Source organism: Dunckerocampus dactyliophorus, chromosome 1 (genome assembly GCF_027744805.1).
Source record: "Dunckerocampus dactyliophorus isolate RoL2022-P2 chromosome 1, RoL_Ddac_1.1, whole genome shotgun sequence".
Lineage (NCBI taxonomy): Eukaryota > Metazoa > Chordata > Actinopteri > Syngnathiformes > Syngnathidae > Dunckerocampus > Dunckerocampus dactyliophorus.
Genome location: NC_072819.1, coordinates 20,113,281 through 20,128,049, shown reverse-complemented (window position 1 = coordinate 20,128,049; position 14,769 = coordinate 20,113,281). Strand labels below are relative to the sequence as shown.

General features: G+C 40.2%; 1 protein-coding gene across 6 annotated transcripts in view; it reads right to left on the bottom strand.

Moving 5' to 3' along the window:
• Positions 1-14,769, bottom strand: part of LOC129194582 (helicase ARIP4-like) — a 112,819-nt gene that overhangs the window by 19,509 nt on the left and 78,541 nt on the right. For 4 of the 6 annotated variants that reach the window (XM_054799766.1, XM_054799778.1, XM_054799769.1 and 1 more), the window contains 7 exons: positions 11,410-11,653; positions 11,163-11,296; positions 10,822-10,992; positions 2,692-2,906; positions 2,436-2,618; positions 984-1,117; positions 60-256 (listed from right to left, as the gene is read on the bottom strand). In XM_054799766.1, coding sequence (XP_054655741.1) covers positions 60-256; positions 984-1,117; positions 2,436-2,618; positions 2,692-2,906; positions 10,822-10,992; positions 11,163-11,296; positions 11,410-11,653 — 1,278 coding nt within the window. Of the gene's footprint in view, positions 1-59; positions 257-983; positions 1,118-2,435; positions 2,619-2,691; positions 2,907-4,520; positions 6,196-10,821; positions 10,993-11,162; positions 11,297-11,409; positions 11,654-14,769 lie in introns of those variants that run through there. The other 2 variants (XM_054799767.1, XM_054799798.1) reach the window with 2 other exon arrangements.

The following is a 14,769-nucleotide window of genomic DNA, read 5'->3' as shown; positions in this document are numbered from 1 at the left end:
TTTAACACCATTAAAAAAAGATAATCCACTTCAACATTTCTTATTCAAACTGTCATCACTTTTGAGCAGTTTCTGTTGGCGGTCCGCTTCATCCAGGTCGATGACAACTGGCCCTGCTGTTTTCTTGCCCTTCTTCTTTCTCCCGGACACAAAGTTCTTCTTGAGCGACAGGAGGCGGTACATCTCATAGCCCATTAGGAGTACACCTCCATCTCGGGCCCAGTTCTCCACCACTTTGGCCCTGGATGTTGTGTTTCTGGGTACCACAGGGGTGACAAAAAGAGTTATTTAACACAGCAGAGACTAGACTTTTTTGTTGTAATGTTTCTTTAAAGAGCCTTTACATCCACTACTGGTACTGTGCTACTGAATGGAGAGGAAAATGCATCTTTCAGCATTACTTCCTTCCCCTCATACACACGCATTCCGTATACATGCACACACAAACACACACCCACACCCACACACAAACACAATACAAGCACCTGCACAGAAAGAACCAAGAAGCACCTGATGGCAGCTCGAAAACAAGCACTTCCTCACTTGAGGTAATTGGAGTAACTGCACTGACTTTGGTGCTTTCAAGATGTATAACGGGGGTCACCAACGTGGTGCCCGCGGGCACCAGGTAGCCCCCCACGACCACATGAGGTGCCCGCAAGCCTGCCTTTCATTCAGGTTTTCAGTTAATAATGAAAGAACAGTAGAAAGAAATGCATTCTGAAATACAAAATGTGAGTTGTGGACACCAGCATTTTGTTAATGTTCTGGTAAAACAAGCATATTCGCTTTGTTTGGGTTTCAAATAAGCTGTGAAAATAAATGTTACAAAAATGAGTAGCTCTTGGCCATTTTCATTTTGTAAAAGTAGCTCTCACAAGGAAAAACGTTGGTGACCCCTGGTATAACAATGCAAATTAATTACAATTAAAAACTAAATCAACAGACATATAGATTTTGTCACTAGCTCCAGTGATACTCACTTGTGTTCGTCGTTGAGTATGTGAACTTTGAAAGTGCGAGGCCTCACCAGGCTGGGGTCGCTACCCGGGGGCAACGATTCAGCAGGTGGGACCCACATGTTGAACTCTGACAGCCAATTCTGCAATGTGTTCACCTATTGAAGAAACAACATGAAGGTTTACAAAAAAAAGAAAAAAAGCCAGAAATATTAGGTAATATTGACGCTGTTTTATCGATTACCGTAAAATCGTGAAATTCTCTTGGAGATAAATTAAGTATCTATCTCTTTATCTCATAATTTCATTGTATTTTAATTATTATTTACAAATATTATTAGGGCCGCACAGTGGTCTAGTGGTTAGCATGTTGGCCACACAGTTATAGTCTGGAGATCGGGAAGACCTGGGTTCGAATCTCTGTTGGGCATTTCTGTGTGGACTTTGCATGTTCTCCCCGTGTGTGTGTGGGTACTCCGGTTTCCTCCCACATTCCAAAAACATGCATGTTAGGTTAATTGGCGACTCTAAATTGTCCATAGGTATGAATGTGAGTGTGAATGGTTGTTTGTCTATATGTGCCCTGCCATTGGCTGACAACCATTCCAGGGTGTACCCCCTCCTGTCGCCCGCAGTCAGCTGGGATAGGCTCCAGCATACCTCCGAGACCCTAATTAGGATAAGCGTCGTAGAAAATGGATAGATGATTTTTATTTACACATTATTATGATTATTTGTAAGTAATAAGTATTGCAAAAATCATTATATACTTTATTTAATCAAGAAAGAAACAAGTTGCCTGATTCAGTAATTTCTTTCAAGCTCATACTTGTAAGAGGCTCATTCACAGGTTTTAACACAAGTAAAAACAAAAGCAGTCAGGGGTGCGCCAATCAGAAGGCAGGAATTAAGTACAGGAATTAAGCAAAAGGGAAATTGTGATGAGTGGTGACAGCCACACCGCTGTATAAGCCACAGGGTTAAAAGTTTAAGAAAAAAGAATTTACGATAAATAAATGTTTTTTCCAAACAGTGCGTTGTAACATAGCTGGTTAAAAGAGCCTTACAGTGAGTGTAATATGGCTAGTTAAACAGTAGCCTACCAGAAAAGACATGACACACCCCTGTCCCGCCTTTCAGGCACCGTCCTGTCTCTGCTAAGACTATGATACCACTACCTCTGGAAGGCAGGAAAACTTTGATTCACCTGATTCAGAGTCAGTGCTGTTCATACAACAGCGACATGGAAAAATGGAATAAAAATACTGGCCACCATATGCTGAGTAAAAGAAGACAAAAAAAAATCTGATGTCTGGGCTAAAAATGTGCCAGATTAGTGCAAAAAGTCTGATTTCAGTAAGCTAAACTGCACTTTGCATGTGACATGTACCTGTAGATATACAGCACATTTCAAAAAACCCATGTGAGGACATGATCTTGTTTAAGGTTTATTTAATCACTAAATTAGATGCTTACAGGTACGATAGCGAGCACGGTGTGAGCCCGGGTGTGTCTGAAGAGCACATCAATGAAGGAGATGACCTGCAGCGTTTTTCCCAGGCCCATGCTGTGGGCCAGGATGCAGCCGAACCCACTGCTGCTGACAAAACGCTCCACCGACTCCACCAGGTTGCTGTACAGGAAGCGAATCCCGCCAATCTGAGATGAACAAAAGCATGCCTAAGAAGGACTTTTATTATGACGTACGATATCAAAAGGTCTGCGATGCTACCTGGTGAGGTTTGACCGCTCGCGCCAGCTGGGGCGACAGGAAAATGTCCTCCTCTGTAGGCTGATGATTCAAGTTGACCAGCACCCTTCCATGGTCGTCCGGGCAGTTGAGGTCGTCGTTGGCATGCATGCCACTTTGCTCGCTCGCTATCTCATGGTGGGAGGAGTCTCCGCTGACAATGCCGTCGTCCTCACCCAGGCTGAGATCTATCACATCTACACAGAAGACATTATATAAACAATGTCATGAAATGTATTCAGAAAAAAATTATGGTATAAATCCGTAATGAAGTGCACAATTCATTGAACATAAGTCATTATTAGAATAAAAATGTCATTTAATTAATTTAAAAGAAAAATCATGAAATATATAAATCAGTCATTAAATAAATAATAAGGTTCAATATAATTTTCACAATTTAATCAATCATCCAGGCTCATATCTCATATCTATCTACAGCTACACAGCAGCCAATAAATACATTGAAATATCATGAAATTATAGAATTTTTAAATCATGAAACATAAACTGGTCATGAAATAATTAATAGGTTTAATACATTTCACAGTTTAATCACTATGACCTGGATCTATTACATCTACAGAGTGTCATTAAATAAATAAAATTGTAAATACCAATATAGAAATTGGTCATGAAATAAATAATGAATGAATAGGTTCAATATAATTATTCACCCATGCTCAGATCTGTTACATCTACACAGAAGCCATGAATACTAGTGTCATTACATTAAATAATCAATAGGTTCAATATAATTATTTCAGACTACACTGTCACGGTCTGCGGTGAAACCTGTTAGCCTTTGTTATTTTTATTACTGTACTATATCTGTTTTGCTTGTGTTCTTGTCTTCTTCTGTTTTGTGCATCACAGACGCTGGTTCTCCTGAGTCGGGCAGTGTTACTGGACGTGCGCAGCCGCTTTCCACCAGCACCTCCTTTTATTCATATCAGCTGCAGCAGGAAGGCGCTGAATTCTTCCTTTGTCAGGAGGATTCTGGCCACGCTTCAAGCCACCTCGTCTCCCAAGACTATCTGCATCCCCGTTTGTACCTTATTGTGCTTTCATTTTTGTTCGCTTCCTAGCCTACCTACTTGCTCATCCAGTTGCCCGCCTGACTTTCAGGTTGATTTTACTTTTTCTTTATTACCTAGTTTACCTCTTTTTCCCATGGTGCATCTCAAACTCTTTTGTGCACTGTTCTTCTTTGTTCCTGGATTTTTTCTGTTAAATTTTTGTCTGATTAAATACTATTCATTCCTTGAGTTGCCTTGCCTTTGCATCCTGGGATCCAACATTGAATCTCCACTGTCCAACATTACATACATTTTACAATTGAATGACGAATAGATGATGTAAACAATTATTTCCCATTCTCATTATATCATTTATATTGCATTTACCTAAAATATAATATTTGACTGTCATTTAAAATCATTTAGAACTAGAAATGGATGATGGCAGATGACCACCGTGCATCCCACCAGGCATCTTCCATCAGAAAATACATCTGTGTGGTGTCCTTGACTACTATCATTTGTAGTAATACATATACATATACACTAAGTCCCCAACTAACAAACACAACTGGTTCCAGACGACCGTTCTTATGTTGAATCGTTCTGAAGTAGGGGAAAAGGTAATATTACCAATGATATAGGTACTACATGTACGTGCATACATATACAGTATATGTGTATGTATGTAGATATGAGTTTGGATGCAGTAGTAATATTAAATGAGGATAATTAATGAAAAAAACAATAATAAAAGTGATATAATAATACGTAATGATAAATGTTATTTACCTTTGAAGAGGAGTGGTCGAGCATACGTTGTTGTGGAGGAGTTGGAGGAGGAGATATTGAAAAAAAGGACAAGTCGTTGTCGTCGTTAGACTCTTCTAAAAGATGTAGTGTTCTGTGGGTGGTGTAGAATTAAGCAGGCCTATTAACTCTTCATAAACTTTAATCACACGCTCTGTCCGGGTTGTATAATTTAGCTTTCATTTAGCTTTACACCGTATCTCCCCAGCGTCTAACTCTTCCTCTGTTGGTCTCATTAGCTCTAAGGCTGCATTAGCAGTGTCACAATGCCCTCTACTGGTCAAGCATGTACAGTAGCAGTATAAATACTGATTGAGCGACTACAAGGCAAAATAAAATAAAATATAGACCAGTGGGCTTGTGTTCGTATCCGCGAGTGTTCGCTAGTCGGGTGTTCGTAAGTTGGGGACCTAGTCTACATATAATAATAGATTTTTTTTAAAATTACAACTTTATCATATTGAAATTTACATATAATACATTATTACACTACATTATATTCTGGCAAATTAGTTTTCTTATCTCATCAGTGCCTAAATCTAAATACTGTAGCTACCTGGTTATTTTGACAAAGCTGACAAAGCTGGTTTTTATAGCTAACCAACAAACAAGATATCAGAAACTGTTACTTATAGTTCCTTTTTGTGCAAAATCTAAATGCGGGTGATTCAGTAGCTATCACACAATGCACATCATCACTTTCATTTTCTTCATAAAGAACAGTGGATAACACACGTATGCTTTGGCCCATGTGAAGTGTTCCCCATACCTTCAAGCACACCTGCTTTAATAATAAATGCAGACTGTTACGTACAGGTGAGGAGACAGTGTCATATCACTGTAACAGTATATTTTTCAAGAAGCACATTGTGAAAGTGTCAAGTGGTGGATGTTACACAAGCCTGAGAGGGCACGACGGCAGTCGAAGATGTGTGTGTGTGTGTGTGTGTCAGTATGTCAGTGTGTGTAAAAAAACGAGCTTATATAACTGCAGTGAATGGCTGGTTATACAAGTAGGATTAGAGTGGCGGGCGGAGACCGGTTATGCAACGCTAACTAGAAATGTCACTGTGCCACTGTGGTGCACCGTGTGTGTGTGCGTGTGTTCTGGCTACCAACCAGGATTTGCCAGGTTTATTGCTCCACAGACCCACTGTGATCTGCTCCCTTCATATCTTTCTCCTCATCTGTTTGCCCTTTTTTAATTGTTTTTTTTTGGCAAACTCACATATTAGCTGTCATTTGTGTGTGCTTGCAGGTGGTATGATTGATTAGTGAAGTGTTTTGCTTTCTGTGTGTGTGTGTGTGTCTGCGTGAGACGCCCTCAGTGAGAGAGGGAACTGTACATGATGTACCCGGCGGATGCTCTAAATATTCTGATGCATACGGAGGCTGAGCCACAATACACACACTCCCGCCTCTTTAGCCCCCACCCCCATCCACCCAAAAACAGTCCTAATGGTATCTTCAAAGTTGTAGTTTACAGATTCTTTAGAGATGAAAGTAGATTCACAATAATTGGTATAAAAGTTTAACAAAAGGTAAAGGGGGGTACATATTTGATTAACCCTAGTGAAACTGGTGTGTGGAGAATTGCACGTGTTTTCTTGTCAAAAATATAAGACAGGCGAGGTACACCCTGGACTGGTCGCCAGCCAATGGCAGGGCACATATAGACAAACAACCATTCACACTCACATTCATACCTATGGACAATTTAGAGTCACCAATTAACCTAACATGCATGTTTTTGGAATGTGGGAGGAAACCGGAGTACCCGGAGAAAACCCACACACACACGGGGAGAACATGCAAACTCCACACAGAAATGGCCAACGGAGAATCGAATCGAATCTCTAGGCTGTTACTGTGTTGGCCAACATGCTAACCACTAGACCATCGTGCCCTAGTTATTATGTATTTATTTTAATTCTTTATTATTAGCAGTATTTCTTCATTGTCCGATATTATTTAATCCTTTTTTACACCATCAGGGATACATATTTTTTAAATATTTTGTAGTATTTAACGGCACAACAAGTACAATCAAGGAAGATCAACCTAAAACTTTCCCCAAGATGTTTTTAAAGGCTGATTTTATACTTTATTTAATTAATATTTAGTTTTAGTCGTGTATTTCTTGTAGGTTTTATTTAGTTTTTAATAGGAGGATTTTAACATCTTGATTAGCACTGGAGCATATTTTCTATATTTTTACTGTTCTATATAGTATGAAGCGGTTTGTCGTGTATCTATTTTTATTTTATTGTTTTAAATTTACATCTCTAGTGGTTAGCATGTTGGCCACACAGTCACAGTCTGGAGATCAGGAAGACCTGGGTTCGATTCTCCCTTTGGACATTTCTGTGTGGAGTTTGCATGTGCGTGTGTGGGTTTTCTCCGGGTACTCCGGTTTCCTCCCACATTCCAAAAACATGCATGTTAGGTTAATTGGAGACTCTAAATTGTCCGTAGGTATGAATGTGAGTGTGAATGATAGTTTGTCTATATGTGCCCTGCGGTTGGCTGGCGACCAGTCCAGGGTGTACCCCGCCTGTTGCCCGAAGTCAGCTGGGATAGGCTCCAGCATACCCCTGCGAACCTAATGAGGAGAAGCGGCAAAGATAATGGATGGATAGAAATTTACATCCCAAAAATAAGCACACAAAGTCCTGAATTCTTAGTATATTTTTGGGGGTAAACTACTATTAAGTAAATTACTATAAACTGATGGCAAAAAATGCAAGCGCCAAACTCCATTAAACTTTCAGTCAGAACAAGACGCCCTTAAAGGCTTCACCGCTTACAAAGTTACCCTAAAGCTCACTGATCTTTTCAGGGATGAAATCAGTATCTGGCCTACAAATCCTATTTAAGCAGCTCAGAATATACGGCCGTGGGAGGGGAGAACTTCACAGCTGTGTACGCCTCGCTGCTTGGCGTGACCTCCCGCAGGCCCCTGACCTACTGGCCCACTTATACAATCAAAGGTCAAGAGTGAGAAAGAGCTTGAGGCCAGTAACGTGTGGGGCAAGCTTCTAAGTCCACCTCTTAGAATGATTATTCATTGATGATCTATGATGATGTTTTCACACGTGTTTTATGTATTAACTACTTTATCTACTTACAGTAAATAAAAAAATACATATAACAATTACATAATATAAATAACAAATATATATATCTTAAATTATATAAAACATACAAAAATATAAGGATAAACAGCAGAAAAAATAAATGAATAAATGAATGAATATTACAATATATACTACATTACATATATCAAAGTATAATAAATATCAGTACTTTTAATATTAATATCCTACATACATATGTCTGTATTAATGATATAAAATAAATGAAATATATACCATTTATATACAATTTAATTAATGACAGAATATTACTAATTTTAAGATTGTTTTACAATGCTTTATTGATTTATTTATCTTTTTAAATTAATTAAAATGGGGTCGCACAGTGATCTAGTGGTTAGGATGTTGGCCACAAAGTCACAGTCTGGAGATCAGGAAGACCTGGGTTCAATTTCTGTGTGGAGTTTGCATGTTCTCCCCAGCCGTGCGTGGGTTTTCTCTGGGTACTCTGGTTTCCTCCCACATTCCATCCTAACATGCATGTTAGGTTAATTGAAGACTCTAAATTGTCCATAGGTATGAATGTGAGTGTGAATGGTTGTTTGTCTATATGTGCCCTGCCATTGGCTTGCGACCAGTCCAGGGTGTACCCCGCCTGTCGCCCGAAGTCAGCTGGGATAGGCTCAAGTGTACCCCCGCGACCCTAATGAGGAGAAGCGGCATAGAAAATGGATGGATGAATTAAAATTAGGGCTGTCAAATGATTAAAATTGTAATCAAATTAATGACAGTTTTCAAATTAATTAATCATGATTACTCACCATTTGCAACTATGTGTGTGCCCTTTATTGTATTTTATGAACAAAAAGATAGCTGACAGGACAGGATTACATACTGTATATTTGAATGTATTAACAGATCCAACTGAACTGAAAATTTAAATCATGCGAAGATAGCAGACAAAATCTATTTACTAGGGCTGTCAAACAATATTAATAAATATTTAATCGCAATTAAGTGCACTGTGTCCATAGTTAACTCATAACTAATGGCACTTAATTGCAGATAGAAATTTTTGTATCTATAATAAGCAGGGATGTAAATCTCTTTGTGGTAAACAATTTGATACGCAACTATGATAACTACATCAAATTTTATGTAAAGGGATATTCAGTTTGGAAATATGGGCCATTATTTTATTTAAAAAATAATATACTGTACATTTAGAAATCCCCCAGTTTTTGCATGTTTAATGCGAGCAGCGCTTTGCCTCACTTTGTTTGATGTTCTTGAACGCATCATGTAACTTTGTCCCACGCTGTACAGACAGACTACGGTACTGAATTTTTACAATTTTCTTTCACCTCACATTTGCTCCCAAATGCTGATACTATGTGGGAATGCATAAAGATAAGATTTGATGGCCTACCTTTTGATGAGTGCTAATGTGCATATTTGTTCGGTACACAACCTCTCTGAAAAACAAGTCCAGGCTCGTACTGTTGGATGGTGGGTCTGTATTCATTTAGTGCTTTTAAAATTAGATTGCTGTAATGTACACATGTTTTAGTGATGATCTTTCCCGGTGACTAGCGAGTGCGCTGCTAATGCTAGCACTGCTAGCTCTTCACCCACGGTCACATTGACATAGGCTGTCCAAATAGCTGTCCTCGGCTATGCCTGCCGTTAACTAGCTGCTCGTACCCAAATTGTACAAGTTTAAAGCAAAAATCAGGTGAGAGACAGCCCGCATCTAAAAAAAACCCTGAAAAAATACTCGTTAGTTGGGATACTCGTATTCCCGGTTACCGCTGCATAAATTACAATAAAAAAATACCGGCAGTGCTTCAGTACCTTCTCGCAACTCGCTTCTCTTCGGCAAGTCAAAGTAGTCGGTGACAATTCAAATCACAGCGACAGTAGATACAAATAACTTTGGTCTTGTTGCGAGAGCCATCTACCAGGGCTTTGAAGCTAAATCAAAATACTCTATCCATTTCTGCTCAATATTTGTTCTCGCTTGTGGCTCCATAGTCACCGCTACTTCCTCAAACTAGGGTGTGGGCCGCGGGTAGAACAGGACATGCACAAAAAAAAAAAAAAAAACAGTGCTGTTAAAGGAAACTTCCTTTGACAGAATAGTAGGCTTCCTAGTAACTTCCTTTGACAGCACTACTATTCACCTAACACTAATAGTAGCAGAATATTTGAATAACACTAACTATGTTATTATGAGCTATGAGGGGTTGCGTTAAAAAACGCCACATAATTTTTGAAGTTGAGTTCACTGTTGTGTAGCTGTATTTTCTTGCGATTTTTTTCTGAGATTCCGAGCATACTTTCAGAGTTACATGAAGAGTTACAGAGTACTAAGAATATAAACTTTTTGTTTTCCTTTGTATTTCTGTTTATCTAGACCACACATGCACGCACAATAAAGATGTTGTGATGTTCAGAGTGTCCCTGAATGCACCTCTCTGTTGTCTAGTGAGTCTAGTCATTCCGAGGAAGACTAAAGACGTGTTTGTGAGTTGGAGATACATACATGGTGTTGGAATTCCACTGCTGTTGACGTGTTCAGGTCAGAATAAGGTTATAAAAGAGCATCAGATGACACTATTGTGCCTCCACCTACCATCATAACAGAGAGAAATGGCTTGACGTTGTGTGCATACGTTCATTTAAACATTTTAATGTCATTAATTAAATAAATTAGTTACTGCCCTTAACACGCTATTTTTGACAGCCCTTATCAAAATATATTTTATACAATTTAAACACAATATTCAATAAATAATACATTCAATAAAATGAAAAAATGTATTTCTTTTTAAATATGTAAATATTTTAATACTGTTCATCATATATTTATACCCTATATAGTCATATTGTTTAAATTATAGTTAATGAATAAATTATGTATTGAATGAATAACCAATACTTGCATTTTTGCGCAATTGACTAACACAGGTTAATGTTAGTCAAATAAAGTCCTCACACATTTTTTAGACTTCTACACTGTCAGGAAGCAGCAGAAAAATAAACCATATTTACAAGGTAAAAAACACAAAACAAATAAAACTCTTGACACATTTGAGTGAGGTTTAATCTTGATAGTTAATTTGAACCGTTAAGCGACTGCCATAATGTGCCCTTTTAATGTCGTATTGCGTTTGTGTGAGTCTGACCTGCTTTGTGTGCGTGCTCAGTGCGAGAGACGCGTTGATCATCAGCCTCGGTGTTGTCAAGAGCGTCAGTGCTACTGGAGTCCAGGCATACCATCGCTTCCTGTCTGACCCCATGCTGCGACATGGATGATGCAGACGGCGATGATGATGACACATGCTTTGGTACATCACCTGCACAAAGGCATCGGCAAGAAGCACAACAGATCACTGCTTTGTGTTACATAGTCTTACACTAATAATGTGTCTCAACGCACGCTTCAAGGCTTAATTTGTTTTCTTTTTTTTTTTATGAGTATTTCCACATGTCTGTCCTGTGATTGACAGGTGCAGGGCATACACACCACTTTCATATTCAGGCAGCAGTGGTATGGGGAAATCTTGCTTTTGCTGCTCCTCCAGACGTCGCCTCCTCTCAAGCTCCTCCTGCTGAGCAGCTTTGGTCACTGCCTCCAGCTGATGCTCCCTCAGTAACTTCCTACAATCATCACAAGAAAGGAATCAAACACAACATTAAACACTTTTAATAATATTAGTTCACAATAACAGTCTGTTTTCAATGGCATAAGAAGTTAACCGCGATGCCGGTACCTGATATTGCGTCTCATGTGAGACGGTTTGGAGCTCCTCTTCCTGGTTCCTGTCAAAGTGGAGGGAGGGGCGGGGCTTTGGCTAGATGCCACAGTGTGGGGCCTCGAAGCCGGCTGCGAGGGGGCAGGGTTGGCTGGCGTCTCCCCCGAAGGTGAGGTAGACGGTGGCGGTGTGCAATGCCACACCGCGGGGTCGGCACCCTGGGCCTCATTTTCTGAGCTGAAAGAGGCGCTGTGGGACTGATCTGAGCAGGGAAGACAAGATAGAGGTGAAACACGGTTAAAAATAAAACTCAACCCATTGGAAACTTTTATCAGATGTTGTAAGGAGTCAATTCAGTCAACTGGAGCTAATGCACACTACCGAGCCACATAAGAGGTAGAACACCGTTAAAACAAAGTCATCAAAAGGATGCGCAGCTGTTGTAGGGTGTGCATACAGGCATGTGAAGGCCACACACACTACGGTGCCACTTAAGACAAAGGTAGGACACAGTTACAAATAAAACCCAACCTAGGCCATCTCATTGGGAGGATGCCCAATTGATTGTAGGGAGTGCATACCGACAGGTGGAGACGAGGGGTGTCCCGATACAACTTATTCACTCCCGTTACAATACAGATAATGCAGCCTTGAATATCGTCTCATACCGATATTGATCAGATATCAACACAAATCATCATTCTTTTATTTATTTTGTAGTGTGGAACTGGGATTGACTGGCGACCAGTCCAGGGTGCACTCCGCCTCTCTGGGACAGCTGTGATAGGCTCCAGCATACCCCCACGACCCTAATTAGGATAAGCGGCATAGAAGATGGATGGATGGATGGAATGTTAGAAAAGGCTTGATCAAGTGATATTAATCAAACAGAACAATAGTCAGCAACAGTAGATATGAAAAAACTTTATGCATGTGGGGCATAGTTTTATCCACAATGTAGTGGCGGCAAGGCATAATATAGCGAGGTTTGATGTACTCCATGAAGCGTTTAAACCCGACATGACTCACCACCGACAGAGGCTGGCTCTTTTCTGTTACAGCTAATGACTTTCTCCCGTCCCGTGTGAGCATCCCCTGTGATGCTGCTTCATATATGGTATGAGGTTGGTCGTATTAAACGTCCCCAGTTCTGTGCCACCACGGGAAACTTGTGCATGACAGGTTTCGCACTCTGCTGCCATGTTTTTTTTACTGCAACATGGCTGACATCACTCCTATGCCTTGTGAGGACGCTAGCAAACACTGTTGATGTAATCACATGGGCTCTATCCGGTCTCTGTTGGATAGATGTGCTGGGGTGGAGTTTGGAATCGACTGCTTGTATCGGAGTGCCAATATAGATATAGGAGATTTGAGATGCAGGCCGATATAATCTGATATTGCTTTTTTTTTTTGCTGATATCGGCCCAATATCCGATATCAATATCGGATTGAGACATTCCTAGTGCAGACCATACGCACTACTGAGTCACATAAGACAGACGTGGGACACACTTGCAAATAAAACCCAACCGTATGTCGTTTCACCAAGAGTATGCCCACTTATTGTAGGGAGTACATACAGGTAAGTGGAGCACATACACACCAGTGAAACACATTTACTCAGTCCAATGACACGGTGGCCTCGTGTTTTAGCATGTTGGCCACACAGTCAGGAGCTCTGGGTTCAAACTGTGTGGAGTTTGCATGTTCTCCTTGTGCATGAGTTTTCTCCAGTTACCAGTTACTTTTCTCCAGTTCCTCCCAAAAAAACATTCCAACAACATGCATGTTGTTGATGGTTTTCATTGCATGGTATAACTGCTGTTTTACCATGCACATGACAATAAAACTCTCTTGAATCTCTTGAATCTTGAATGTTAGGTTAATTGGCGACTCTAAAGTGTCCATAGGTATGAATGGTTGTCTATAAGTGCCCTACGATAGACTGGATGCACTACGCCTCTTGCCCGAAGTCAGCTCGGTCAGCTCCAGCATACCCCCGTGACCCTAGTAAGGACAAGCAGCATAACAAAAAGATGGACGTAGAAACAACTCTCAGTGGAGTGATTGCGTGTTATATGGGTACACAGGCATGTGTTTGTATGAATTAAATGTGTTCCTTTGGTCCTTTCAATAGTTACATCACACAGTGACATGCCCGTTACTTAAAGCTGAGTAAAAAGACATAAATCACCAACATGCATCAGAGGATGATATGAGCACAAGTCCAAGTCAGTTATGGGGATATACAGTACCCTGCTGCTCCAGCATCAAATAGAACCCGGAATGGACAGGTTGACTCATTGGAGCTATGGGGGCTTTACAAATGGAACAAATGGATTTGTTTTTTTTGTGTACATGTCTTAATACATGTTTTCCCTGCCCAAAATGTGCTTTCACATCACTGTTCACCTTTCATGTTCTCCTGCACTCCTCCCTTCTCAGTTGTGCTGCCAGAGACACACTGAACCAGATCGCCGGATCATAAATATGGACGGATGATGAAACAAAAAACGGGACACACCCACAGAAGCAGTCTCGCCAACAATCTGCCAGAGATGACTACACAAAACGCTGTGGAGAAACACATGACCTTACAATGTTCATGACACCTGGTACATTAAGTTGCAGCATCTGAATCCACAAGCTGAGAATGTGCTGACACTCTGACGCGGATGGCGCTGCAAAACTAATTACATAAAACGCTGCTTCAGTCAATCGTGAAATTATTGACGTAGTTGCTTACACACACGAGCTGTGTTTGTGTAGCTGGATGCTTATGTGTCTACGTGCTTGCATATAAAGGTCATGACTGTGATACAAAGTAAATTTAATGTGTGTCAATGTTCAATCATTCATCATGCAGATGCAAGCTTTTATATCACATGGGGACAGTACGTGCTCAGTAATTAGTGTACAACTATCAACAGCGGCACGTCACAATCACAATTTACTACAATAAAAAAAAAAAAAACTATAAAGTTGCGCAGTTATCTGCCTGGCGTGAGGTGAGACCCCCTTCTCCTAAGCATCAAAAAGATGTGTGTTCTGCTTTTTCGCTTATTTTGGGGATTACTTGTGAAGGGTACTTCTGATGACCAAAAGGAAAAAAGTGAAAAGTTAAGGGTGATTACACAATTTAATTTATCGCTATTAGCAGTGGTTAACTTCTTTTAACCATGGTGCGACCAGTTTAAATGTTTAAAAGTCCTGTCACCTTCACACAAACAAGAATGAGTGGTTTGATGCTTATTTCAGTTTTATTATATAGTGATTAACTTGTACGACAATTAATGATGCTACTTAAAACACTGCCTAGACCAGGGGTAGAAAACCTATGGTTTGGGAGCCAGATGTGGCTCTTTTGATGACTGC